The sequence below is a fragment of the Anomaloglossus baeobatrachus genome, chromosome 5 (assembly GCF_048569485.1).
Source record: "Anomaloglossus baeobatrachus isolate aAnoBae1 chromosome 5, aAnoBae1.hap1, whole genome shotgun sequence".
In the NCBI taxonomy this organism is placed as follows: domain Eukaryota; kingdom Metazoa; phylum Chordata; class Amphibia; order Anura; family Aromobatidae; genus Anomaloglossus; species Anomaloglossus baeobatrachus.
Genome location: NC_134357.1, coordinates 144462908 through 144489624, shown reverse-complemented (window position 1 = coordinate 144489624; position 26717 = coordinate 144462908). Strand labels below are relative to the sequence as shown.

Sequence of the window (26717 nt, the reverse complement as noted above, 5' to 3'; positions counted from 1 at the left end):
TTTTTACATGTTATTTTTTTATTTTTCATTTTACACATTGTGCCTTCCATAAAGTCATAACCAGACTGTTTGACGTGAGGATGAGGCATTTAAATATTTTTATTTTTTTATCATATTTCCCTTGTACCTGGGGCTGGTAAATTAGTCCCAGTTACAAAGGAAATGCAGCCTGCTGGCTACATAGCACAGATGTCTGTGTATACTCAAACAAAGCGTCATCAGAGCAGGCGGTCGAGGCTAAGGTCACAGTTACAGCCTTTCTCCCCTCCTTGAAATAATATTATTAATTAATTATTATTATTATTAATAATAATAATAAATAATAATAATACAGGTAGGGTGTGTTGTCAGGGCAGTGTTCACAGATCAGAACTGCCCTTGCAAGTGAACGTCTCTTACGCGGGTGGCGCTGGTCTCTGCAAGCCAGAGATTCTGCATCATAGATGCATGGAGGAGCTGCCAGCAAATTCATGAACTATTCTAGTTCGTAAAATAGTATATATGGAAAATTGCAACAGCACCTGAAGCTTTGTCCAGGGTTCATATAAACTCTTAGAAATGAGCTCTCTGGAGCTTTGTATGACATGCTACCAATTTATAAAGACATTGATTTCTGCCACTAGACCCCAAAGAATGGGTTAAATTACATTTCTCTCCAAATAGATGAAACATGTACAAATATCTACATGAGTTTGATGGTAATTTGATGCATGGAGAAAGCTCTGTACATCACAATCCAATAAGTGGTGTTACCTCTGCTATACTTAATAAATACTTGGATCCACCTATTCGTCTAGTCTCCTGCTCTGGACCTACATACACCCGAAAGAATATTTGATCACTTTGCACATATTGTCAATAGACTTTTATAGCCTTGAAGATCAAATGTCATTTTCACGTCCCACAATCACAAGTAGCCAAGGACTGATTGACCTGTCTCAATATTAAACTAAATAGGTCATGGGGGAAAAATAAAATAAATCAACAATTGAGAAAATGTTTCAACTATTTTTCATATTTTACACCATAAAAAAAAAAAATGTAACAAGTTTTGAAAGTCAACTTTTAAACACTAGGGGGAGCACCGGCTGACATTTGCCATGAAAACCTAAAGTATTAATAGCTCGCATTACTAATGCAGTAAATGTGTTTGGGATCTGCTCCACGTGTCTGATGTCTCCTCTCCTCCTCTTCTGGGCATTTGCAAAAGAAGGAAGAGAGATGAAGTTTAGAATCAGAGTAAAACAAACAATTCCCCTCCATTGTGTTAAAATCATTCATTGAATAGTATAAAAAAATACTATACTAATACTAATATTTAATTTATATTTAATGGGGAGGGGAGTGATTCAAATTTTATTTGTACATTTTTTTTTAATTTACTTTTTTTTATTTTATTTTTCCACTGTAATATCTGCACATTGCCTGAAATCTGCTATGTCAGTGTAGTGCCTTCTTCAAAAGTCTGAGCTGCACGGACATCTGAATGAGGCTTTACTGCTGTATCTGCAAAGTGCATCTGAAGAGATGACTTTTTCACTGGTTACTACGCTTTGTACATTCAAGCTTGCTGTGCAGAGCGATGTAACCACTGCCAAAGTTATCTCGGCTGATGTGCTCTGCATCATTCATTCAGATGTACATGCATCACAGACTCCTGAATAAGGCTTTATTTCGCTGGGCGAAACAGCGTTGGTTTCAGAGTACAGTAGCATGATCACTACACTGATGAGCAATGAGCTTTGTGGCGGTGAGAACACGTCGGCAATTTGGTATTGTACTAGTAATGCCAGGTTATGACCAGTTCTCACTATGGGAAGAAGTTACCACTGCAGCTCTGCTCGCACCACTCATAGAAGGACCACCCAGGTGACTTCTTCGAGCTGAGAGAACAGGTCAGTAGCCTGGCATTAGTAGTACAATACCAGACCACTAATGTACTCTCGTAGTTGCTACCCTGGTGCCCAGACTGCATGTCACCACTGTAAATACCAGTGATGGGGGAAATTGTAGCTCAGTGCACAGAGCTGTGCCACAATAGGATGGCGCCTAGGTCTGTGAACTGGGCAGGCCACAGGGCATGCACAGTGGTCAGCTGAGGTAGCCACAGTATAATAGATACGGTCAGACCCTGACCCAAAAGAGGACTGGAGCGGCGCTGGAAACAGAAGAAGACAGCGTTCAATTATTTTATTACAGCGGTTACACTATATAGACATTTAGGCAATAAAAAGGTTTATAGGAGTGCTTCTTTAAAACATACTTTCTATAAGTACTTGAAAAGACACTAGGGAAATATTTAATCTAAATATAAATTCACTAGCTGTACTACCCGGCTTCGCCCGGGTTAATAACTGTTGTTAACAAAATAGAATGTATTAACATTCCCGGGATAGAATGTATAAATCAAATGTATTAACGCCCGGGATAGTAACTGTCTCTCTGTTTCTCTCCCATTCTCTGTCTGTCTCCCCCTCTGTATATATCTCTCTGTCTCTTTCCCTGTCTGTCTCTGACTGTCTCTTTCTCCGTCTGTCTCAATCGCCTTCCCTGTCTATCTATCTCTATCACTTTCCCTGTCTGTCTCTTGCCCTCTCTTTCCCTGCCTGTCTCTTTCCCTCTGTCTCTTTCCCGGTGTCTGTCTCTTTGTCTGTCTTTGTCTGTCTCTTACCCTGTCTGTCTCTTTCGCTCTCTGTCTGTTTCCCTGTCTGTCTCTGTCTCTTTGTCTGTGTCTTTACCTGTTTGTGTCTGTCTCTTAACCTGTCTTTCTCTTTCCCTCTTTCCCTGTCAGTCTGTCTCTTTGTCTGTGTCTGTCTCTTACCCTGTCTATGTCTGTTTCTTACCCTGTCTGTGTCTGCCTCTTTCCCTGGCTGCATTGTGACACGTCAACATTCCATATAAGGGCGTGGCTGCGCATTCTTCTGAAGTTCTGGCTGCACTGTAGCTCCCAGCTCCTTTCGCTTTAATGGAGGCAGGTTTTTTGGTGAATAACTGTAAAGAGCGGGGTTAAAATTTCCCCTCAAAACATAGCCTATGACGCTCTCTGGGTCCAGAAGTGAGAGTGTGCAAAATTTAGTGGCTGTAGCTACGACGGTGCAGATGCCAATCCCGGACATACATACACACACACACACACACACACACACATACATACATATACACACACACGCACACACACACACACACACATACATACACACATACATATACACATACACACACACACACACATACATACATATACACACACACGCACACACACACACACACATACATACACACATACATATACACATACATACATACACACACACACACACACACACATACACAGCTTTATATATTAGATGATCCTTGTAGCCAAATGGCCTCTGGTGGTTCCTGTCACAGTAGTTACACTAGGTATGTCTAAGCTTGCTCATGGCAAATAGTCATCATTCTGCAGTTGGACAGGAATGGCACACTCATGTCCTGTTAACAAATACTTCAGGCAAAGTTGGAGAAATCTCAAGATTTAAAAGAAATCGGACACAGGTTATAATCTGAGAACACCATAATGTAGGAGCAGAGTCTTGGATTAGAGAGAGGAGTCATTTACTAGGCTGTGTTTTCTGTTTCAATACAAATCAGTTTCATCAGCAGGAAGTTAACACTAGAAAACCACTAATCTAGTGCAGCCTAGTCCATCCCCGACCAGCCCTGATTAGCAGCTCCTGGTCACTATACATTGTACACAGGAAGCTATAGTGTGGGAGGGGTTATACACAACTCAAGATCTGAGCTCTGCTAGATCTGCAGCAGATAAAAAATTGTGACCATCATAACTGCTTCATCCAGCAAACTAAGTGATGCATTGCTGGAATAAGGGTATCTGTCCCTGCCTCATGGTGCTATCAGATTACACAGCAAAAACCTGCTGACAGATTCCCTTTAAGGAGTCAAAGTCCTGGGAAATCTTTGGCTGTCACTGCCTGCATTTAGGATTTTCTATTGAGGTCTATGAGAAATCTTGTTAAAAGTTTACCATGAGGATAAAATTATTGCACCTTACAAACTGCAAATTAGGAAACATCTATTAAACTCCCCAAAAAAAGTCAGGAATGTCGGTAAATGTAGTGCAAACAGCAATAAGAAAGTAGTGCATGAAGTGCTTTGAGAGGTGATGCAACACACAGGAGAATTTACATGGACCACAGTTCCATATACCGGTCTATATCCATAGTATGATGAAGGAAAATGCAATACATTTATAAAAAGAGTTTTCCCCTTTCAACTTTATGTTTTGTAAACTTGTGCTTTCCAGGATTAAATAAAATCAGACGGTGCTCACCCTCTCTGGGTCCTGCGCTGTGTCTACAACACTGCTCATGTAATTATGAATAGGCTGGACCTGGGGAGGGTGAGTTTATAAATAGGCTGGACCTGGGGAGGGTGAGTACTGGGTAATTTTGTAATTTTTAGCCCAGCAATTACAAATTTACACAAAAAGTTAAAAGGAAAAACCCTTTTAAAAAAGCATAAGCCATCTCTCCCCAGCTGTGAGCAGACCTATATTTGCTCTACAAATGATGCCAATGGCAGTCCAGTGTTCACATACGCATTCATGGCGGGTAGAATAGCCATGGAGGGGCAGCATACGTTGAAAAGGGGAGTGGACATCACTCGCCTCCCCAATGGCCAATCACAGTTGGCTATTCTTCAATAAAGGCGTACTGCGTTACAGCAGATCTAGCCTTGCATGGAGAATATACATGCACATCATAAATTCGGTATAACGTTTCTTCTCCGATGCTCTTTTCATTGTGCGGCCCTCTGTGCCTCTCTGCAGGGCTGTGTCACAGACAGTACGGCCTTCATCTACCTGGACATATGAGCAGCATGTTCCAGCATGATCCCATGTATAAAGGCTGTTTTGTGTTCACAGTCGCTGGAATGTGGCGAGGTGATGCAAAATCTCCCATGAAAATACTGGCGTAACAAAGCAGTTACCATGACGATGCCTCTCTTGAAAAACAAAGAATTGTTGCTGCCATAACCAGTGGTCACCTTTGCAATCTGTTATATATATATATATATACTAGAAGGTGGCCCGATTCTACGCATCGGGTATTCTAGAATTTACGTATTGTGTAGTTCATGCATGATTTTTGTTATATATATATATATATATATATATATATAGATGTTGTTGTGTGTAGTTACCAAGTGTTTGTGTAGGGGCTGTACATGTTCTGGGTGTTGTCTGGGTGTGACGGGGGGTGAGAGCGGTGTTGTATGTGTGTTGCGTGTGTTGCGTTGTTTGTGGAGCGCTGTGTGTCTGTAGCGTTGTGTGTGTGTTGCGCGGTTTGTGTGTGTGTGGTGTGTTTTGGGGGGAGGTATGTTTTGTGCAATGTGTGTGTTGTGCGGTATGTGCGTATATTTGTGTGTGCCGCGGTGTTTGTGTGTTGGGTGCTGTGTGTGCGCAGCGTTGTCTGTGTGTGTGGGTGTCTGTGTAGGGCAGTTGTTTGTGGTTCCCAGTGTGTGTGTGTGTGTGTGTGTGGTGTGTGGTGTGTGGTGTGTTGTGCAGTGCGAGCGCGCGTGTGTGTGTGTGTGTGTGTGTGTGTGTGTGTGTGTGTTTTGGGGGGAGGTGCGCACTCCCAAACGTGCTCCATCCCCCATGCAGCGCACTCCCCATCGTGCTCCATCCCCCATGCAGCGCACTCCCCATCGTGCTCCATCCCCTATGCTGCGCACCCCCCATCGTGCTCCATCTCCCATGCTGCGCACTTCCAAACGTGCTCCATCCGCCATGCTGCGCACTTCCAAACGTGCTCCATCCGCCATGCTGCGCACTCCCAAACGTGCTCCATCCGCCATACTCCGCACTCCCCATCGTGCTCCATCCCCCATGCAGCGCACTCCCCATCGTGCTCCATCCCCTATGCTGCGCACCCCCCATCGTGCTCCATCTCCCATGCTGCGCACTCCCAAACGTGCTCCACCCGCCATGCTGCGCACTCCCAAACGTGCTCCATCCCCCATGCTGTGAACTCCCCATCGTGCTCCATCCCCGATGCTGCGCACCCCCCCATCATGCTCCATCCCCGATGCTGCGCACCCCCCCATCGTGCTCCATCCCCCATGCTGCACCAGCATCAGCCTCTCTGCCCCCAGCATCAGCTTCTCTGCCCCCAGCATCAGCCTCTCTCCTCCCAGCATCAGCCTCTCTCCTCCCAGCATCAGCCTCACTCATCCTAGCATCAGCCTCTCTCCTCCCAGCATCAGCCTCTCCTCTCTGTCCCCAGCATCAGCCTCTCTCTTCCCAGCCTTCCCCAGCATCATCCTCTCTCCTCCCATCCTCCTTCCTCCCACCGTCCCCCAGCATCAGCCTCCCTCTCCCAGCCTCCCCCAGCATCAGCCTCCCCCAGCATCAGCCTCTCTTCTCTCAGCCTACCTCTCCCAGCCTCCCTCCTCCCAGCCTCCCTCAGCATCAGCCTCCCTCTCCCAGCCTCCCCAAGCATCAGCCTCCACCAGCATCAGACTCTCTCCTTCCAGCCTCCCCCAGCATCAGCCTCCGCCAGCATCAGCCTCTCTCCTTCCAGCCTCCTCCAGCATCAGCCTCCCTCTCCCAGCCTTCCCCAGGATCAGCCTCTCTCCTCCCAGCCTCCGTCCTCCCAGCCTTCCCCAGCATCAGCTTTCCCCTCCCAGCCTCCCTCAGCATCAGCCTTCCCCAGCATCAGCCTCTCTCCTCCCAGCCTCAGCCTCTCTCCTTCCAGCCTCCCCCAGCATCAGCCTCTCTCCTTCCAGCCTCCCTCAGCATCAGCCTCCCGTTCCCAGCCTTCCCCAGGATCAGCCTCTCTCCTCCCAGCCTCCTTCCTCCCAGCCTCCCCCAGCATAAGCTTTCCCCTCCCAGTCTCCCCCAGCATCAGCCTCCCTCTCCCAGCCTTCCCCATGATCAGCCTCTCTGCTCCCAGCCTCCTCCAGCACGCCGTGCTCCTCTGCCGACACTCACACACCCAATCGCATCCACTCACACACACGCGATCGCATCCACTCACACACACCCGATCGCATCCACTCACACACACAGACACTGACGATATCGCACATACGCGCTCACAGTCACAACATCCGGAGATACCACATGCTTCTGGCCATGTGATCCTCCGGCAGGTCCTGGAAGCTCACAGCACAGTATCGAGGCCGAGAAGCAAGCGATATCGCCGGATGCTGTGAGTGTGTGGATGCGATGTGTGTGTGTGTGTGAGGTTTGTGTGAGGTGTGTGTGAGGTGTTTGTGAGAGTGAGTGTGATCTGATGTGTGTGTGTATGCGTGTGTGTGCTGTTATGTTTGTGCGTGTGGAAGTCCCGCCGCTGCAGGACCTTGATTTACTGGTAACTATGCAAGCATGGTTACCAGCGCAACACGTCCCCCGCTCGCACGGGAGCCAACACCAGCATACGGCGGCGGCGTACGCTGATGTGGGCTCCCGTTGGTGAGGGGGGAAAGGGGGGGGGGGGGGAGTACAGTACTCACCTGGGATTCGTGGCTCCGTGACCGTGTCAGTTCGGGCAATGCGGGGGGGGGGGGGGCGAGAGCTAACGTCTATTGCGTGAGGGGGGCGGGGCGTGGTGTGGGCGAGTTGCCAATGCCTGCAGGGTGCCGGGGCGAGAGGCCAATCTGTGGGGGGGGGCAGAGCCTGGGCGAGCGGCTGGCCAATCCGTGTGGGGGCGCAGCCGGGGCGAGAGGCCAATCCGTGTGGGGGGGCGGGGCCATGGCGAACCCAGCGGCCAATCAGCTTTGTGTCACCGTAAGGACATGTCACGGTGACACAATGTCGCCGTGACACAATTTTGGAGCATGACAGACAGACAGACAGACAGAATAAGGCAATTATATATATATATATATATATATATATATATATATATATATATATATATATATATATATATATATATATATATATATATGAAAAACAGTTTTTTTCTTTGTTATTTGTTCCTTTGAATTTAGCAATTTTTTTTCCTTCTTTTGAAGATATACATTTTGCTTAAGGCAGTCTGTCAGCCCAAACTGACAATGTAACTAAGCACGTACCCATGTATGAGATATAATCCCAAGGAAATAAATAAGAAAATGCACTTTTAGTGTTATAATCACTACCTCCGCTCTACAAAAACTAAAGTTTAATCAAACATTGCTGGTTAGAGTGCTCAGTACAGCATTGGGGTGGAGAACCAGCTCAGTGCCCCGCTCTACCCCCTGGTTTTGCATGTCCCCACTCACTCACTGGTGATTAACAGCGTCGCTGTGCTTGTCGCGTCCACTAGGACAGCGTCGGCGTGCTTGTCGCGTCCACTAGGACAGCGTCGGCGTGCTTGTCGCGTCCACTAGGACAGCGTCGGCGTGCTTGTCACGTCCACTAGGACAGCGTCGGCGTGCTTGTCACGTCCACTAGGACAGCATCGGCATGCTTGTCACGTCCACTAGGACAGCGTCTGCGTGCTTGTCACGTCCACTAGGACAGCGTCGGCGTGCTTGTCACGTCCACTAGGACAGCGTCGGCGTGCTTGTCGCGTCCACTAGGACAGCGTCGCCGTGCTTTTCACGTCCACTAGGACAGCGTCGGCATGCTTGTGGCATCCACTATGACAGCGTCGGCATGCTTGTGGCATCCACTATGACAGCATCGGCGTGCTTCTCGTGTCCACTAGGACAGCGTTGACGTGATTGTCGCATCCAGTATGACAGCGTCGGCGTGCTTGTCACGTTCACTATGACAGCATCGGCGTGCTTGTGGTGTCCACTATGACAGCGCTGACTTACTTGTCATGTCCACCATGACAATGCCGCCTTGCATGTCACATCTACTATGACAGCGCCGGCTTACTTGTCATGTCCACTATGACAGCACCGCCTTGCATGTCGCATCCACTATGACAGCGCCGGCGTGCTTGTCATGTCCACTATGACAGCGCAGGTTTGACTTAGCTTTTTCTACAACTCACCAATGGGGAGATGGAAAGCTGGTGGAAGACATGCACTCCAGTGGGCAAAACAGGGTGCTGAGCTATTTAGCCACATAAAGGCCGCACCGAGCACCCCGATTTGCGTATTTCATTACACTTCAGTTTCCGCAGAATGAGACAAATTCATAATCTTTGTGCCAATTTTCTGGCGTAAAACAGTTCGAAAAGCTGTAAAATTTTTGTGCAACGTGAAAATGTGCTCCAAAATGTTGTGCGTTTAGCAGATTTCATGAAGTCGGCATCCACACAACAACACAGAGGTGTAACTTAGGCCAAAAATGTTACTCCAGTTCCTGAATGGACTAGTATTTCTGGTGAGGTTCAGGCCACAGAGAAGTTTAACTAAATTCACCAACTAGCGTCCGCCTCTTAATGAATGTAGCACCCCTAACCCTATCACGCACCTTCATCAGGACTAATGTGTATAACACCAGTCTTAATTAATTGGCTCATAAATGGGTGATTTTAATAGAGACTATATCCTGTACAAGGCCATGCCTTTAGTTTATATTGTCAATGTGGGCTGACAGACTCCCATTCAATTATCTGTATTTGTCGTGAGCATCACACTAAATGTGCAACAATGTAAAAGACGTTAAAGCTTCAAAGCAATATTTCTATGGAATCAGAGATATAACAATATCATTTAGGCTGTAGTCTCACATCTGGATAAGGCTTTACTCAAACTGCGACACTATAATGCATAAAAATGTATTGTGCTGCACTGTGCACCAGGCAATCAATCAATTACAGCTGCCATGTCGCACAAACATTGGGGCAGGTTTACTAAAAATAGTTTTAGACAGTGTAAATGTGGCCTAATCAGTCTTAAAATGCACCAAATTTACCATATTTTTCAGACCATAAGACGCACCCTGGTGTTAGAGGAGGAAAATGGGACAATAAAATTTTAAGCAAAAAATGTGGTCATGACACACTGTTATGGGGCGAGGATCTGCTGCTGACACTGGTATGGGGGTAATGTCCCCAAATTCTCTACTAAGGTACCCCATCCTGGTAATGATCCTCTTGCTTCGTATATGATCCCCATCCTTGTATATGGTACAATAGCAAGTCTGCCAAGCAGAAAGGTGATGCCCAATAGTGCAAAATTAATCAATGTAAATAGCAGGGACTAAAATATAACTTTTAATTTAACAATCAATAAAGTGCTTGTGCATAAATAGTGCAACGAACAAGAAGCCACATGTTAACATATAGGTTTGATCTCACCCAAGCTTCATCCATAGACTGGACTGCACACTGGTCCTAAGAAAAAGGGTCATCGGCCGGAAGAATAGGGTAAACAAGTATGGTGAAACACCCCTGTCGTGCCCCGTGAATAAACTTCCGCCCTGACAAGGGCAGCACCCAAATAAGATGTCTGCCCCGCAACCAAAAAAAGATGTAAATCCTGCAGACGCGTTTCCCTCTCCATACCGAGAGTTCCTCAGGGGAGACGGAGGAAAAAATAAGGTGATCAACCTGCAGTGGCAGGGATCAGCACAGGCGATTAACCTATGTGTACTAGGCAAATGGTGGCGCCACCAGACATCTTATTTGGGTGCTGCCCTTGTCAGTGTGGAAGTTTATTCACGGGGCACGACAGGGGTTTTTCACCATACTTGTTTACCCTATTCTTCCGGCCGATGACCCTTTTTCTTAGGACCAGTGTGCAGTCCAGTCTACGGAAGAAGCTTGGGTGAGATCAAACCTATATGTTACCATGTGGCTTCTTGTTCGTTGCACTATTTATGCACAAGCACTTTATTGATTGTTAAATTAAAAGTTATATTTTAGTCCCTGCTATTTATACCATCCTTGTATATGCCCACATCCAGGTACTGTATATGCCCCCATCCAGGTATATGCCCCCATCCTGGTATACGTAGGAAACATCGTATCCTGTAGCAAACAAAAAAACCCAAACATTTATACTCACCTTTCCTCGCTCCACACAGCATCATTCGTCTTCCTGTCTGTAAAAGCAACAGCGCCACTGACCTGTGTGGAGCCGTGCGCACCAGGGCTGTGGAGTCGGTAAGCCAAACCTTCGACTCCGACTCCGACTCCTCAAATTCTCTTGCACCGACTCAGACTCCGGCTCCGACTCCGGCTCCGACTCCTACATATATTGCTTATAGTTAGGTGAAAAATTTATTGTAGTACATGAATATGTGTATGTGAACATCAGACATTTAATAATTTTTATGATACAATAATCAAGATATTTGGATAGAACATAAAATATATTTATTGGAATACAACTTTAGAACACAAAAAACTGTAATAAATTGTAAATATGTAATACACTATGTAATATACAGTAGATTACATATATATCTTGTGTGTGTATATACACTGTGTGTATATATATTATATATTACATATTTACAATTTATTAGTTTTTTGTGTTCTAAAGTTGTATTCCAATAAATATTTTATGTTCTATCCAAATATCTTGATTATTGTATCATAAAAACAATTAAATGTCTGATGTTCACATTGTACTACAATAAATGTTTCACTTAAATATAAGCATTATACTAAATGTTATTATTTAGTAAAATATTCAGCACATTCTGCATTGCACTCCTGTCCCCAATTTATTATATATTTTAGGAGTCGGAGTCGGTGCATTTTATACCGACTCCGACACCGACTCCACCAAAATGAGCTCCGACTCCGACTCCACGACTCCGACTCCACAGCCCTGGTGCGCACAGTGATTACGTCATCACTGTGCGCACCACTCTCCACACACATCAGCGGGCAGGCAGACATGAAGACATCGCGATGTTGCAGGGATTGGTGACCAGTGAGTATACTTATTCACTGCCCCCCGCGCTGATGATGATGCGTGGGGGGAAGTGAATATAACCACACAAGATCACTCCACGCTGTAAGAGCCAGGGATGATCAATCACACGGGCCGGCTGTTAATTATACGCGCATCCACCGCCCATCATCTCGCCCACTTATCAGCGCCGGCTTCAGCGCCGAGAGATGATGGGCGGGAGGATGCAGTGCATATGAAAAGAGGCTAATGAGCATACCCACGTGGTCATGGTAGGCACTGCTACAGCCTGCTCATGCCGCCGATGACCCGCACAACCGCAGCACCCTCATTCCCCGTAGCATACATTCGAACTATAAGACGCACCTCCCCTTTCCCCCAACATTTGGACATTTGGGGGTGGGGGGGGAGGGGGAATGCGTCTTAAAGTAAGTCCAGTTAAAGCTGTTTAAACTTTATGGTTTAAGTGAGCCAATAATTAAAAGTTTACATCACATATTAGTCATCTTACATTATGACATAAATCTGCACCAAAATTTTGGCACACGGCACTGCAAGTTTATTCATGCTCCACAGAACAACGCTCCTCACCGGAAGCCAAACTCCCCATTAATTAAGCAGCAAAAAGGGTCTAGAACACATAATAAATGGGATGGAAGACATGTAGGACAATTTGAGACAAAATTATTTCTGATTTGGAACAGAGGTTGTGTTGGTTCAATCCTTGCTGTACCCAAAGTCTTATTTAACCAACAGCAATTATTTTTTATATCCCTATAGTTATACTTAGTGTATATGAACTGGCATGCATTTTAATGAGGAGAGGGGAATAAGGCATTGTCAGGCACCCATGATGAAATTTAGCATGCCTAACTAATTCTTTTTTTTTGCATGTCCAATGCGCAAAAGAGGCATCCAAGATGCCAGCATGTAGTAAGAATTTTACAGTGATCTGATCTGGCTGCCAAGGATTATACAGTCACTGTGCTTTACTGACATCATCACTGTCCCCATTGGGGCTCACAATTGGAATTCCCTAGCAGTATGTCTTTGCAGGGTAAGAGGAAACCAGAGAACCTCAAGGAAACCCACAAGGAGAAAAACTCCTTGCAGATGGTCTCCTTTGTGGGATTTGATCCAAGGACCTCAGCGCTGCAAAGCCACAGTGCTAACCACTGAGCCACCATGAAAGTGCTGCACATGCAAATGAAAAATATTGTGAGATATTTTGTTTTTATTAGTTTGGAAATAATTGAATGTTGCAAATTTATAGTAATGAATAATGTAGTATCCATAAAGTGAATTATAAATAGTGAAATAAATCTAAAATGACCATTATCAAAGGAATTAGTGTATGGTTAAACTCACTAAGCATAAGCCCTAGTATATAGTGGCATATGAGACAACACCTATCTGAAGAAGTCTTCCGCTTTTACATAAAGTAACCATCTAAAAAAGTTTTGCACCTTTGTAAGATACTTTGTTTTTCAATTCCATGGCATAATATTTTCTTATTGGCAGAGAACGGAAACATTCCAGATTATATCTGGAGGCTGAACACCCAAAATAGCTCCAATACTTCTCGGCCTGTTACAGTGGTGCCCAGTGTAGGCAATACCCTAAGTGATGCCTCTGTTGAGTTTCATTCTAAAAACAAATGAATCAAATTCACACAATGGATGAGCTTGTTACATAAAGGTGTCCTTTGGATAACCAAACCTTCCTTTGAAAAAATTCTTTACATCCAAAAGGATCAAACAGATCAAATACTTCAATTTAGTGATAATAAGCAAAGATCATTACTATGATGAGGGATTTGAACCAAAACTCATGACGATTTTGAAATCTTAGACGATCCCATACCTGTTATATTGCTAAAGAGTATTCAAGAAATGAGAAGAGCCATATCAAGCCCAAAAGGTGCATTACAGTCTTCACTTCTGCCTCGAGGTCTTAAAAATGAGCCACATCTCTATTATGAATAATCATAAACACACTGTGCAAGAGTGATATGCTGCCCTCTGTTAGCCGAAGGCATGAAAATTAGTTATAACATGACTTTGTCCGTGGTTACCTGGAAGCTCGTAATAGGGCTTTGGGCTGGCTCCTTCAACTAGCTGGCTACTTGCGCTGGCTACTTCAACTATTCTAATAGTTAGGGCTATTATTACTATTAGGGCTCAGGGGTGCCGTGACTTTTACACCATATCCACTGTGCAGGAATATGGGCTTACACAGGCACCCTGGGTTGAGTCCTTGGAGTTTATTCTGGCAACAATGGTGAGATTGTTAGGGCAGAACCAAAAGGGCAGACAAGCAACAAAACAGAAGGACAGAAGAATAGGTAAGAATAGGCCAAGGTCAGAATGGGAATAACACAGGCTCAGGCTATAGCAGGAGTCTAGCTGCCTAGACATGGAGGTTTTAACCCAGATAGTGTTATTTGAAGTTAGGTTCCCGGTATACAGAGACTACTTTGCCGTGGTCACCGGGCTCACATGCATTGCCCAATACATGAACTAAATAGCTCTTTTTTCAAATATTCCTATAACAGTAATGAAATACCAGAGTTCCCTTATTCATTGTTAGCATTTTAGTGTGCAGCTGTATATGTTCTGTAGCAATGGTGAGATTGTTAGGGCAGAACCAAAAGGGCAGACAAGGAACAGAATTGTAAAACAGAAGAAAAGGTAGGAAACGGGTCAAGGTCAGAATGGAAATAACACAGGTTAAACCGGAGCTGGGCTAAAGATGTGAACCAGAGTTAGTAAAGACTATAACCAGCAACTTCCAGAAGTTGGGAGATTTAGCAGGGTATAGTGCTGCCCATTTGGCAGAAATCAGGTAGCGGATTACTCCTACTGGACTGCACACTGACCCATTCTGCCATACTGGACAGTACAATAAGTCCCAGCCACCCATGTCTCAGTGGCTGAACAGAGCCTACACCCCGAGCTTCTGATCTGGATGTGTCGTCCATTTCCAGTACAAGATATAGAATGAAAATGGTGGTGCCTGGTGATATACATAAGGTTGCAGTAACAAAACTTTCCTCCCAGCTGCAGGAACTAGGTGGGATGTAGAGGGAAGTACCTGCTAAATTTGGGTCAAATATCTTGCTCTTATATTACTCATGTATTACCTTTAGATGCTTTGCTCTGCATTCCAGCCTAATCCGCAAAATCACGGACATAACCATGTGAATTTCAACCCGAGTAGCCCCTGAGCACTATCCTAGAGAATTATGTCAGCCTCGTTTATGTGGTTCAATACTAATAAGAGAAATCACTTTTACATTTCCTTACATAAACCAAACAACCTCAGGGCTTAGTATTTCGCAGTTTTATCAAGGTCTACATCAAAAAGTTACATAATTGACCCTTACTGGTTCTTCTCGTTCTTTGACCTTTTTCTGGAAGCATGTGGAGTGGACATCTCTGGATGGTATAACCGACATCTGATGCATTTTCATCACAGCTTCTCTGTTCAGTCTTTTTTATATGAAATATTTCTAATTCCTCCCATTTTGGACTGTTATTTCAGTTTCTATATAAAAAGAAAGAAAATAAAAAAAAGTATAAGACATAAGATGCCGACAAACTTGGCAAATATCATTATTGATCATCATGAATTTAAGTGTTTAGCCGCTACATAAAAATTAAAAATACATTTGATATTTAGTGTAGAAAACCCATTTTCATGTACCGCACTAGCGAATTCTGAATTACAAAGCTGGTGGGCGTTTGCCAGATCCTCTCGCCTTGGAGGACCTGTCCTGTATTGACCCGTCCTGTATTGACCCGGCAGTTCATTGAAGTGTAATGCATCAATTTCCCATATAGTGGCGCTGGAGGAAAACTGAACATTTACTGCTAAATTTGCACAAAAATTATAATCCATCACTGGGGTTCCCGTGTAAAGCCCGCTTTACACGCTGCAATGTATCTTACAATGTGTCGGCGGGGTCACGTCGTAAGTGACGCACATCCAGCATTGTAAGGTACATTGCAGTGTGTGACAGGTACGTGCGATTGTGATTGAACATTAAACCGTTCATCGCATACACATCGTACATTTCTCTAGAATTGCACGTCAGATTGTTCATCGTACCCGGGGTAGCACACATCGCAGAACGATGAACAGATCTTATCTGCGTCCTGCGGCTCCCAGCCCACAATGCGGAAGGAAGGAGGTGGGCGGGATGTTTACGTCCCGCTCAGCTCCGTCTCTCCGCTTCTATTGGCCGGCTGCCGCGTGACGTCGCTGTGAAGCCGAACGTCCCTCCCACTCCAGGAAGTGGACGTTCGCCGCCCACATCGAGGTCTTATGGAAGGTAAGTATGTGTGACGGGGATTAATCGTTTGTGCGGCACGGTCAACAAATTGAACGTGCCACACATACGATGGGGACGTTGCAAATCGCATACGATATCATATGAGAAATTGCAACTTGTAAAGCAGGCTTAAGAGTCAAATATTGTGATCAGCATATTGTCCATGGATGGCTTGTCAAAGCTTTAAAATTACAATCGCTAAATTCTAGCAATGTTGTCAGCAAAATTATATTTTTTTCTCATCCAATCTAGCCATCCTAAATTTATGGAGACCTGAGGATTCTTCATTAAAAAAAAATTAGAAGACCCCAACTCAAAGCTTACATGTTGTATGCAAGTCTTGGTCAAGTGTGCGCTGGAGTAAGAAGCTCCAAATTCATTAAGACAAATGTGCCTACTAATGGAGTTGGCGCATCTATCAGCAACAATGCGCCTCCCCAAGAAATGTACAGTATTCCCTTTGGGGACTGGAGTACATTTCTGCCGGAATTTATGGCACCTATGATTCAACAAATGAAATTGCAAAACATTCCATTTGGAACACCCCTTTAAATTGGTATATCTGTACAAATACCCTCTAGGAAAGTGGTCCCACAAGTGACATCACTGGTCTTTGCATGCCAGGTTGCCTGACACTGCTCTGTTGCCGGGTCGTTACAATTGATCTGAACCAGCACAGGGAGTGCTCTGTCACTGTGCACATCACACACTGCGCAGGGACTAGCCCAACCTCTGAAATGAGAGTCACTGATGGCACTTCATTTGACTATCCCAGCATACACTGCGATTCCCAAATGAAGCATCATCAGAAAGGAAGTAGGGAGAAAAAAAAATAATAGATTAGCAGTTTAATAGTGTAGTTCAGGGAGGAGAGAGACTTTTTAACTCAAGTATATTAGAAAATAGTTTAATTAGGGCACTAACTACATTGGAATTAAGAAAATTACTTTGGCCTTCGGACCTTTTAATGGAATATTGTCCTTCAATTGAATTAAGCAGTCTAAAAGCAAATATACTGTGTAAAAAAAATGGCAAAGGTTTAGAAAAAGAAAAAAAAATGTAAATTGTACGTGCTATTTCTGCATATGTCTGCCAATTCAATTATTGTTATCTGGTATTTATTTCCAGAACAGAAGTGTCATAATTTGGCACTTTATATTCTTGAGACATAAGAATGAGCAGAGGGGACCAATTAACATTTCCTTTGATTAAAATTCTATATAGTGCTATCAGTCATTAGGTAATTTTCAATACTTTTTTTTATGGGGGAGGGGGGGCGAGTTGGGGTAATCCGATACACCAAAATATTCCATAATACAGCAACTACTGAAAACAAGTGATGGGTTAGAGTATTTTTGATGGTTAAACACTAGGATAATACAAAGAAATCTATAGAGTAGAGGCATTTTCCTTAACGCTTTCTTAACAGAAGATTATACGTCAATCTTGCTTGAAGAGATCCCGCGGTATAGGAATAATGCCGCCTGTCACCTTGCGGGTGAAGTGACGCAGCCCTTAACACCTTGGAGATAACACTTTCTTTTCGCCAAGCTGAGAAAATCCTTCAAAAGGATTCTAGGAATTTTGACAAATGAGATTTATGTACATGAAAGAAAGTGTCTATACATCAGCTATGAAGCCCGCAGAGATGGATGGGTGACTGGCAACATGCCAGCTTTCCAGATTAGTGGATAAACAAGTGTTTGCATCTGATCAATCTGCGCACATTGTGCCACAGTGAAGAGGAACACACATCGCAAAGGAAAACATCACATTTATAATAATGATCTTAATGATGACTTGATGGATGGGTAATTGTAATTCATTTAGGTCTCATGTGACGGATTCTTCACATGGCTCATCAGCATGAAAGACGCACAGAAGCTTTGTGTCACTCAGGCATCAATGGGAAGTAAATGGCTTCCCTTTAACAAATATTCATTACTACTGAATCTAATGAACACGCTACAAAACGTGAGAGAATTAGTGCTGTAATCACATATTTTAATTTATACTGGAGAAAATCAGGTTCTTCCTGCAAGAGGTGCCCCCTAGTGGTAACAAATGGAGCAGGACCAGAGCCCTTCATTCTGGGCTGTCACTTACTGCATGTCCTGCAATAATTTACATAAAATCACTTTATTAGATGGAAGTTATCAATCAACAGTCGAAAGGCACTGCATCTAATAAAGGGTGTTTTGTTTTTTAAACATACGCACACTTGTTTATTGCATTATTGGGGACCCAAGCCCCTATTAGCTTACATTATACATGCCCTTCCCCTAAATAAGCTGTAAAAAGCATAGCATTGCTCCCCTTCGCCTCCATAACCAGTTAAATGTTTCTTAGTGCATAACACTGTCCCGATTCTTATTCCATGGAACTTGTCATTAAGGATTTTTGAGTGAGTGGAACTTTGCCATTATTCTACCAGCACTATAGAAGCTGGGACTTGCATTCCCTCAGTTCCCTGCATATATTGCTTCAGTCATTGACAATGGCCTATTTGTGAAACTGCCTAGGGGCAGGTTTTCAGTTTGGGGCAAACCGGAAAAAAGACTTGTCACCACTTCCTGCAATCTATCTGGTCTTCTCTGCTGCTAGAGACCGCCTACAACTGACAACAGGTAGTAAATCAGAGAGAACAGAGACACCTTGTAGATGGTACATTAAAAGGGAATCGGTCACCAGGCTTTTGCCATCTTATCTGAAAGCAGCATAACGTAGGGGCAGAGAGCCTGATTCCAGTGATGTATCACTTACTGGGATGCTTAGTGTAGCTTTGCTAAAATCACTGTTTAATCAGCAGTAGATTATTTTTACAGGACTACTTGGTGTGCTGCCAGGTAGTCCAGCATATTCACGAGCTCAGTATAAAGATATGGTTCCACTTGTGTATAGCTCTCGCATCGGAAGCGATCTGCTAATGACCCTCTGCTGCGAGCGTCAGCCGAGGGTCATGTGACTGTGATGTGATGTGATCTTGCGATCGCCTCACAGCTGCGAAAAAGAGGGAGGGAGCACTTTCGCCCCATCTCCTCCGCTGTCTGTGTCTGCGTACATCGTACTGCACTCAGATTATATGCCAGTGCAGTGCGATATTTCACACGCTCCCATAGACTTGGGGGGTGTGAGCCGAGAATCGCTGCAAAATACAGCATGCTGTGATTCATTCTGCATGCAGCTTTGGCAAGAGAAATCAATCGCAGATGGACACAGCCCCAAAGTTTTGCACTAGAGTGAGAGCAATTCAACGTTTTATTGGCTTGCACTCGTCCGTACAAAACACAAGTGGAACCGAACCCTAACTAGATCTGCAGCAGAAAAATCATTGATTTTATCAAAACAACAGTAAATAGCTCAGTAAGTGACACATCGCTGGAATCAGGGTCTCTGTCTCTACATTATGCTGCTCTCACATGGGGGAGCAAAAACCTGCTGACAGATTCCCTTTAAAGTAATATTTTGAGGAAAATACACCAGAATTTTTAAATAAAGATATCTGCAGATTGTCTAATTTAGAACATTATTAAAGATTCAAGTTGTCTGAAAGTACACAGACAACATTAACCTATTTGGACAAGTATATTGGAAAGCTTGCATCATTATGTTATGTAAAGTGACAAGTCCTACACTCATCTATAGCAGTGCCAGTAAACCAAAGAGGCCAGTAAACCAAATACTGCCCTCTGGTGCCGGTGCCATTCCAGCTGGGGCTCACGTGAGGCATTATATCACACGAGCACAGTCAGTGCTGGTTTTACTCTCTGCCTTCAGACGAATTGAACCTCAGGAGGCAGTCATAGCTGCGCGCTGCATAGTACTGCTGCTACCACTACCACAGAAGCTACTACTGCTACTGCAGCTACAGCGACTGCTACTAGTGCTGCTGCAGCTACGACTGCTACTAGTGCTGCTGCAGATACTGCTGCTAGTGCTGCTGCAGCTACTGCTACTAGTGCTGCTGCAGCTACGACTGCTACTAGTGGTGCTGCAGATACTGCTGCTAGTGCTGCTGCAGCTACTGCTACTAGTGCTGCTGCAGCTACTGCTGCTAGTGCTGCTGAAGCTACTGCTACTAGTGCTACTGCTGCTGCAGCTACTGGTAATAGTGCTGCTGCAACTACTGGTAATAGTGCTACTGCTACTAGTGCTGCTGCAGCTACTGCTACTAGTGCTGCTGCAGCTACTGCTACTAGTGCTGCTGCAGCTACTGCTACTAGTGCTGCTGCAGCTACTGCTACTAGTGCTGCTGCAGCTACTGCTACTAGTGCTGCTACTGCTACTAGTGCTGTTGCAGCTACTGCTGCAGCTACTGCTACTAGTGCTGCTGCATCTACTGCTACTAGTGCTGCTGCAGATACTGCTACTAGTGCTGCTGCAGCTACTGCTGCTAGTGCTGCTGCAGCTAGTGCTGTAGCTACTGCAGATACTGCTAATGCTGCTGCAGCCACTAGTGCTGCTGCTGCTACTACTACTACTACACAACTGCTACTAGTGCTGCAGCTACTGATACTAGTGCTGCTGCAGCTACTGCTACTAGTGCTGCTGCAGCTACTGCTACTAGTGCTGCTGCAGCTACTGCTACTACAGCTACTGCTACTAGTGCTGCTTCAGATGCTGCAGCTAGCGCAGCTACTGCTGCTAGTGCTGCTGCACCAACTGCTGCTAGTGCTGCTGCAGCTACTGCTACTAGTGCTGCTTCAGCTGCTGCAACTACTGCTGCTAGTGCTTCTGCAGCTACTGCTACTAGTGTTGCTGCAGCTACTGCTACTAGTGCTGCTGCAACTACTGCTACTAGTGCTGCTACTAGTGCTGCTGCAGCAACTGCTGCTAGTGCTGCTGCAGCCACTACTGCTAGTGCTGCTGCTACTAGTGCTACTGCAGCTACTACTACTATAGCTACTACGACTACTGCTGCAGTTACTACCGTACGACTGCTACTAGTGCTGCTACAGCTACTAGTGCTGCTGCAGCTGCTACTAGCGCTGCTGCAGCTACTGCTCGTGCTGCAGCTACTGCTGCAGCTACTGCTACTAGTGTTGCTTCAGCTAGTGCAGCTACTGCTGCTGCACCTACTGCTACTAGTGCTGCTGCAGCTACTGCTACTAGTGCTGCTGCAGCTACTGCTACTAGTGCTGCTGCAACTACTGCTACTAGTGCTGCTGCAACTACTGCTACTAGTGCTGCTGCAGCTAGTGCTGTAGCTACTGCAGCTACTGCTACTAGTGCTGCTGCAGCCACTAGCGCTAGTGCTGCTGCAGCCACTACTGCTACTACTGCTGCTGCTACTACTACTACCACCACTACCACTACCGTACGACTGCTACTAGTGCTGCTGCAGCTACTGCTACTAGTGCTGCTGCAGCTACTGCTACTAGTGCTGCTGCAGCTACTGCTACTAGTGCTGCTGCAGCTACTGCTACTAGTGCTGCTGCAGCTACTGCTACTAGTGCTGCTGCAGCTACTACTAGTGCTGCTAATGTTACTAGTGCTGCTGCAGCTACTGCTACTAGTGCTGTTGCAGCTACTGCTACTAGTGCTGTTGCAACTACTGCTACTAGTGCTGCTGCAGCTAGTGCTGTAGCTACTGCAGCTACTGCTACTAGTGCTGCTGCAGCTACTGCTACTAGTGCTGCAGCTACTACTGCTAGTGCTGCTGCAGCTAGTGCTGTAGCTACTGCAGATACTGCTACTAATGCTGCTGCACTTCTGCTGCTACTACTACTACTACTACTACTACTACTACTACTACTACTACTACTACTACTACTACTACTACTACTACTACTACTACTACTGCTACTACTACTAGTGCTGCTGCAGCTACTGGTAATAGTGCTGCTGCAGCTACTGCTACTAGTGCTGCTGCAGCTACTGCTACTAGTGCTGCTTCAGATGCTGCAGCTAGTGCAGCTACTGCTGCTAGTGCTGTTGCACCAACTGCTGCTAGTGCTGCTGCAGCTACTGCTACTAGTGCTGCAGCTACTGCTACTATTGCTGCAGCTACTGCTTCTAGTGCTGCAGCTACTGCTACTAGTGCTGCTTCAGCTGCTGCAGCTACTGCTAGTGCTTCTGAAGCTACTGCTACTAATGTTGCTGCAGCTACTGCTACTAGTGCTGCTGCAGCTACTGCTACTAGTGCTGCTGCAGCTACTGCTACTAGTGCTGCTACTAGTACTGCTGCAGCAACTGCTGCTAGTGCTGCTGCAGCCACTACTGCTAGTGCTGCTGCTGCTACTAGTGCTACTGCAGCTACTACTACTGCTGCAGCTACTACCGTACGACTGCTACTAGTGCTGCTACTGCTACTAGTGCTGCTGCAGCTGCTACTACTAGTGCTGCTGCAGCTACTGCTAGTGCTGCAGCTACTGCTGCAGCTACTGCTGCAGCTACTGCTACTAGTGTTGCTTCAGCTAGTGCAGCTACTGCTGCTAGTGCTTCTGCAGCTACTGCTACTAGTGTTGCTGCAGCTACTGCTACTAGTGCTGCTGCAGCTACTGCTACTAGTGCTGCTACTAGTGCTGCTGCAGCAACTGCTGCTAGTGCTGCTGCAGCCACTACTGCTAGTGCTGCTGCTACTAGTGCTACTGCAGCTACTACTACTGCAGCTACTACTACTACTGCTGCAGCTACTACCGTACGACTGCTACTAGTGCTACTGCTACTGCTACTAGTGCTGCAGCTACTGCTACTAGTGCTGCTGCAGCTACTGCTAGTGCTGCAGCTACTGCTGCAGCTACTGCTACTAGTGTTGCTTCAGCTACTGCAGCACCTACTGCTACTAGTGCTGCTGCAGCTACTGCTACTAGTGCTGCTGCAACTACTGCTACTAGTGCTGCAACTACTGCTACTAGTGCTGCTGCAACTACTGCTACTAGTGCTGCTGCAGCTAGTGCTGTAGCTACTGCAGCTACTGCTACTAGTGCTGCTGCAGCCACTAGTGCTAGTGCTGCTGCAGCCACTACTGCTACTACTGCTACTACTACTACCACTACCACTACCGTACGACTGCTACTAGTGGTGCTGCAGCTGCTGCTACTAGTGGTGCTGCAGCTACTGCTACTAGTGGTGCTGCAGCTACTGCTACTAGTGCTGCTGCAGCTACTGCTACTAGTGCTGCTGCAGATACTGCTACTAGTGCTGCTGCAGATACTGCTACTAGTGCTGCTGCAGATACTGCTACTAGTGCTGCTGCAGCTACTGCTACTAGTGCTGCTAATGCTACTAGTGCTGCTGCAGCTACTGCTACTAGTGCTGCTGCAGCTACTGCTACTAGTGCTGCAGCTACTGGTAATAGTGCTGCTGCAGCTACTGGTAATAGTGCTGCTGCAGCTACTGGTAATAGTGCTGCTGCAGCTACTGGTAATAGTGCTGCTGCAGCTACTGGTAATAGTGCTGCTGCAGCCACTACTGCTACTAGTGCTGCTGCAGCCACTACTGCTACTGCTGCTGCAGCCACTACTGCTACTGCAGCCACTACTGCTGCTGCAGCCACTACTGCTACTGCCGCAGCCACTACTGCTGCTACCACTACCACTACCGTACGACTGCTACTAGTGCTGCAGCTACTGCTAGTAGTGCTGCAGCTACTGGTAATAGTGCTGCAGCTACTGCTACTAGTGCTGCTGCAGCTACTGCTACTAGTGCTGCTGCAGCTAATGCTACTAGTACTGCTGCAGCTACTGCTAGTGCTACAGCTACTGCTACTAGTGCTGCTTCAGCTGCTGCAGCTAGTGCACCTAGTGCTGCTAGTGCTACTAGTGCTGCTGCAGCTACTGCTAATAGTGCTGCTGCAACTACTGCTACTAGTGCTGCTACTAGTGCTGCTGCAGGTACTGCTAGTGCTGCAGCTACTGCTACTAGTGCTGCTTCGGCTGCCGCAGCTACTGCTACTAGTGCTGCAGCTACTGCTACTAGTGCTGCTGCAGCTACTGCTACTAGTGCTGCTGCAGCTACGGCTACTAGTGCTGCTGCAGCTACGGCTACTAGTGCTGCTGCAGCTACGGCTACTAGTGCTGCTGCAGCTACGGCTACTAGTGCTGCTGCAGCTACGGCTACTAGTGCTGCAGCTACGGCTGCTAGTGCTGCTGCAGCTACCGCTGCTAGTGCTGCTGCAGCTACCGCTGCTAGTGCTGCTGCAGCTACCGCTGCTAGTGCTGCTGCAGCTACTGCTACTAGTGCTGCAGCTACTAGTAATAGTGCTGCTGCAGCTACTGCTACTAGTGCTGCTGCAGCTACTGCTACTACAGCTACTGCTACTAGTGCTGCTTCAGATGCTGCAGCTAGTGCAGCTACTGCTGCTAGTGCTGCTGCACCAACTGCTGCTAGTGCTGCTGCAGCTACTGCTACTAGTGCTGCTTCAGCTGCTATAACTACTGCTGCTAGTGCTTCTGCAGCTACTGCTACTAGTGCTGCTACTAGTGCTGCTGCAGCAACTGCTGCTAGTGCTGCTGCAGCCACTACTGCTAGTGCTGCTGCTACTAGTGCTACTGCAGCTACTACTACTATAGCTACTACGACTACTGCTGCAGTTACTACCGTACCACTGCTACTAGTGCTGCTACAGCTACTGCTACTAGTGCTGCTGCAGCTGCTACTAGCGCTGCTGCAGCTACTGCTCGTGCTGCAGCTACTGCTACTAGTGTTGCTTCAGCTAGTGCAGCTACTGCTGCTGCACCTAGTGCTGCTGCAGCTACTGCTACTAGTGCTGCTGCAACTAGTGCTGCTGCAACTACTGCTACTAGTGCTGCTGCAGCCAGTGCTGTAGCTACTGCAGCTACTGCTGCTAGTGCTGCTGCAGCCACTACTGCTACTACTGCTACTACTACCACCACTACCGTACGACTGCTACTAGTGCTGCTGCAGCTACTGCTACTAGTGCTACTGCAGCTACTGCTACTAGTGCTGCTGCAGCAACTGCTACTAGTGCTGCAGCTACTGCTACTAGTGCTGCTGCAGCTACTGCTACTAGTGCTGCTGCAGCTACTACTAGTGCTGCTTCAGCTGCTGCAGCTAGTGCAGCTAGTGCTGCTTCAGCTGCTGCAGCTAGTGCAGCTACTGCTGCTAGTGCTACTGCTACTAGTGCTGCTGCAGCTACTGCTACTAGTGCTGCTGCAGCTACTGCTATTAGTGCTGCAGCTACTGCACCTACTGCTATTAGTGCTGCAGCTACTGCTGCTGCACCTACTGCTACTAGTGCTGCTGCAACTACTGCTGCTGCAACTACTGCTATTAGTGCTGCTGCAACTACTGCTACTAGTGCTGCAGCTACTGCTGCTAGTGCTGCTGCAGCTAGTGCTGTAGCTACTGCAGATACTGCTACTAATGCTGCTGCAGCCACTAGTGCTAGTGCTGCTGCAGCCACTGCTGCAGCCACTGCTGCAGCCACTGCTGCAGCTACTGCAGATACTGCTACTAATGCTGCTGCAGCCACTAGTGCTAGTGCTGCTGCAGCCACTGCTGCAGCCACTGCTGCAGCCACTGCTGCTACTACTACTACTACTACTACTACTACTACTACTACTACTACTACTACTACTACTACTACTACTACTACTACTACTACTACTACTACTAGTGCTGCTGCAGCTACTGGTAATAGTGCTGCTGCAGCTACTGCTACTAGTGCTGCTGCAGCTACTGCTACTACAGCTACTACTACTAGTGCTGCTTCAGATGCTGCAGCTAGTGCAGCTACTGCTGCTAGTGCTCTTACACCAACTGCTGCTAGTGCTGCTGCAGTTACTGCTACTAGTGCTGCAGCTACTGCTACTAGTGCTGCAGCTACTGCTACTAGTGCTGCTTCAGCTGCTGCAGCTACTGCTGCTAGTGCTTCTGCAGCTACTGCTACTAGTGTTGCTGCAGCTACTGCTACTAGTGCTGCTGCAACTACTGCTACTAGTGCTGCTGCAGCAACTGCTGCTAGTGCTTCTGCAGCCACTACTGCTAGTGCTGCTGCTACTAGTGCTACTGCAGCTACTACTACTATAGCTACTACGACTACTTCTGCAGCTACTACCGTACGGCTGCTACTAGTGCTGCTACAGCTACTGCTACTAGTGCTGCTGCAGCTGCTACTAGCGCTGCTGCAGCTACTGCTACTAGTGCTGCTGCAGCTACTGCTAGTGCTGCAGCTACTGCTACTAGTGTTGCTTCAGCTAGTGCAGCTACTGCTGATGCACCTACTGCTACTAGTGCTGCTGCAGCTACTGCTACTAGTGCTGCTGCAACTACTACTAGTGCTGCAACTACTGCTACTAGTGCTGCTGCAACTACTGCTACTAGTGCTGCAACTACTGCTACTAGTGCTGCTGCAGCTAGTGCTGTAGCTACTGCAGCTACTGCTACTAGTGCTGCTGCAGCCACTAGTGCTAGTGCTGCTGCAGCCACTACTGCTACTACTGCTGCTGCTACTACTACTACCACCACTACCACTACCGTACGACTGCTACTAGTGCTGCTGCAGCTACTGCTACTAGTGCTACTGCAGCTACTGCTACTAGTGCTGCTGCAGATACTGCTACTAGTGCTGCTGCAGCTACTGCTACTAGTGCTGCTGCAGCTACTGCTACTA

At 46.4% G+C, this 26717-nt stretch overlaps 1 protein-coding gene across 4 annotated transcripts in view; it reads right to left on the bottom strand.

The window, feature by feature from the left end:
* MARCHF8 (membrane associated ring-CH-type finger 8) overlaps positions 1-26717 on the bottom strand; it is a 326522-nt gene that overhangs the window by 184864 nt on the left and 114941 nt on the right. For all 4 annotated transcript variants that reach the window (XM_075348957.1, XM_075348956.1, XM_075348958.1 and 1 more), the window contains one exon: positions 15194-15354. In XM_075348957.1, the coding sequence (XP_075205072.1) occupies positions 15194-15280 (87 nt within the window). In that variant the 5' untranslated portion in view covers positions 15281-15354. The remainder of the gene's footprint in view (positions 1-15193; positions 15355-26717) is intronic.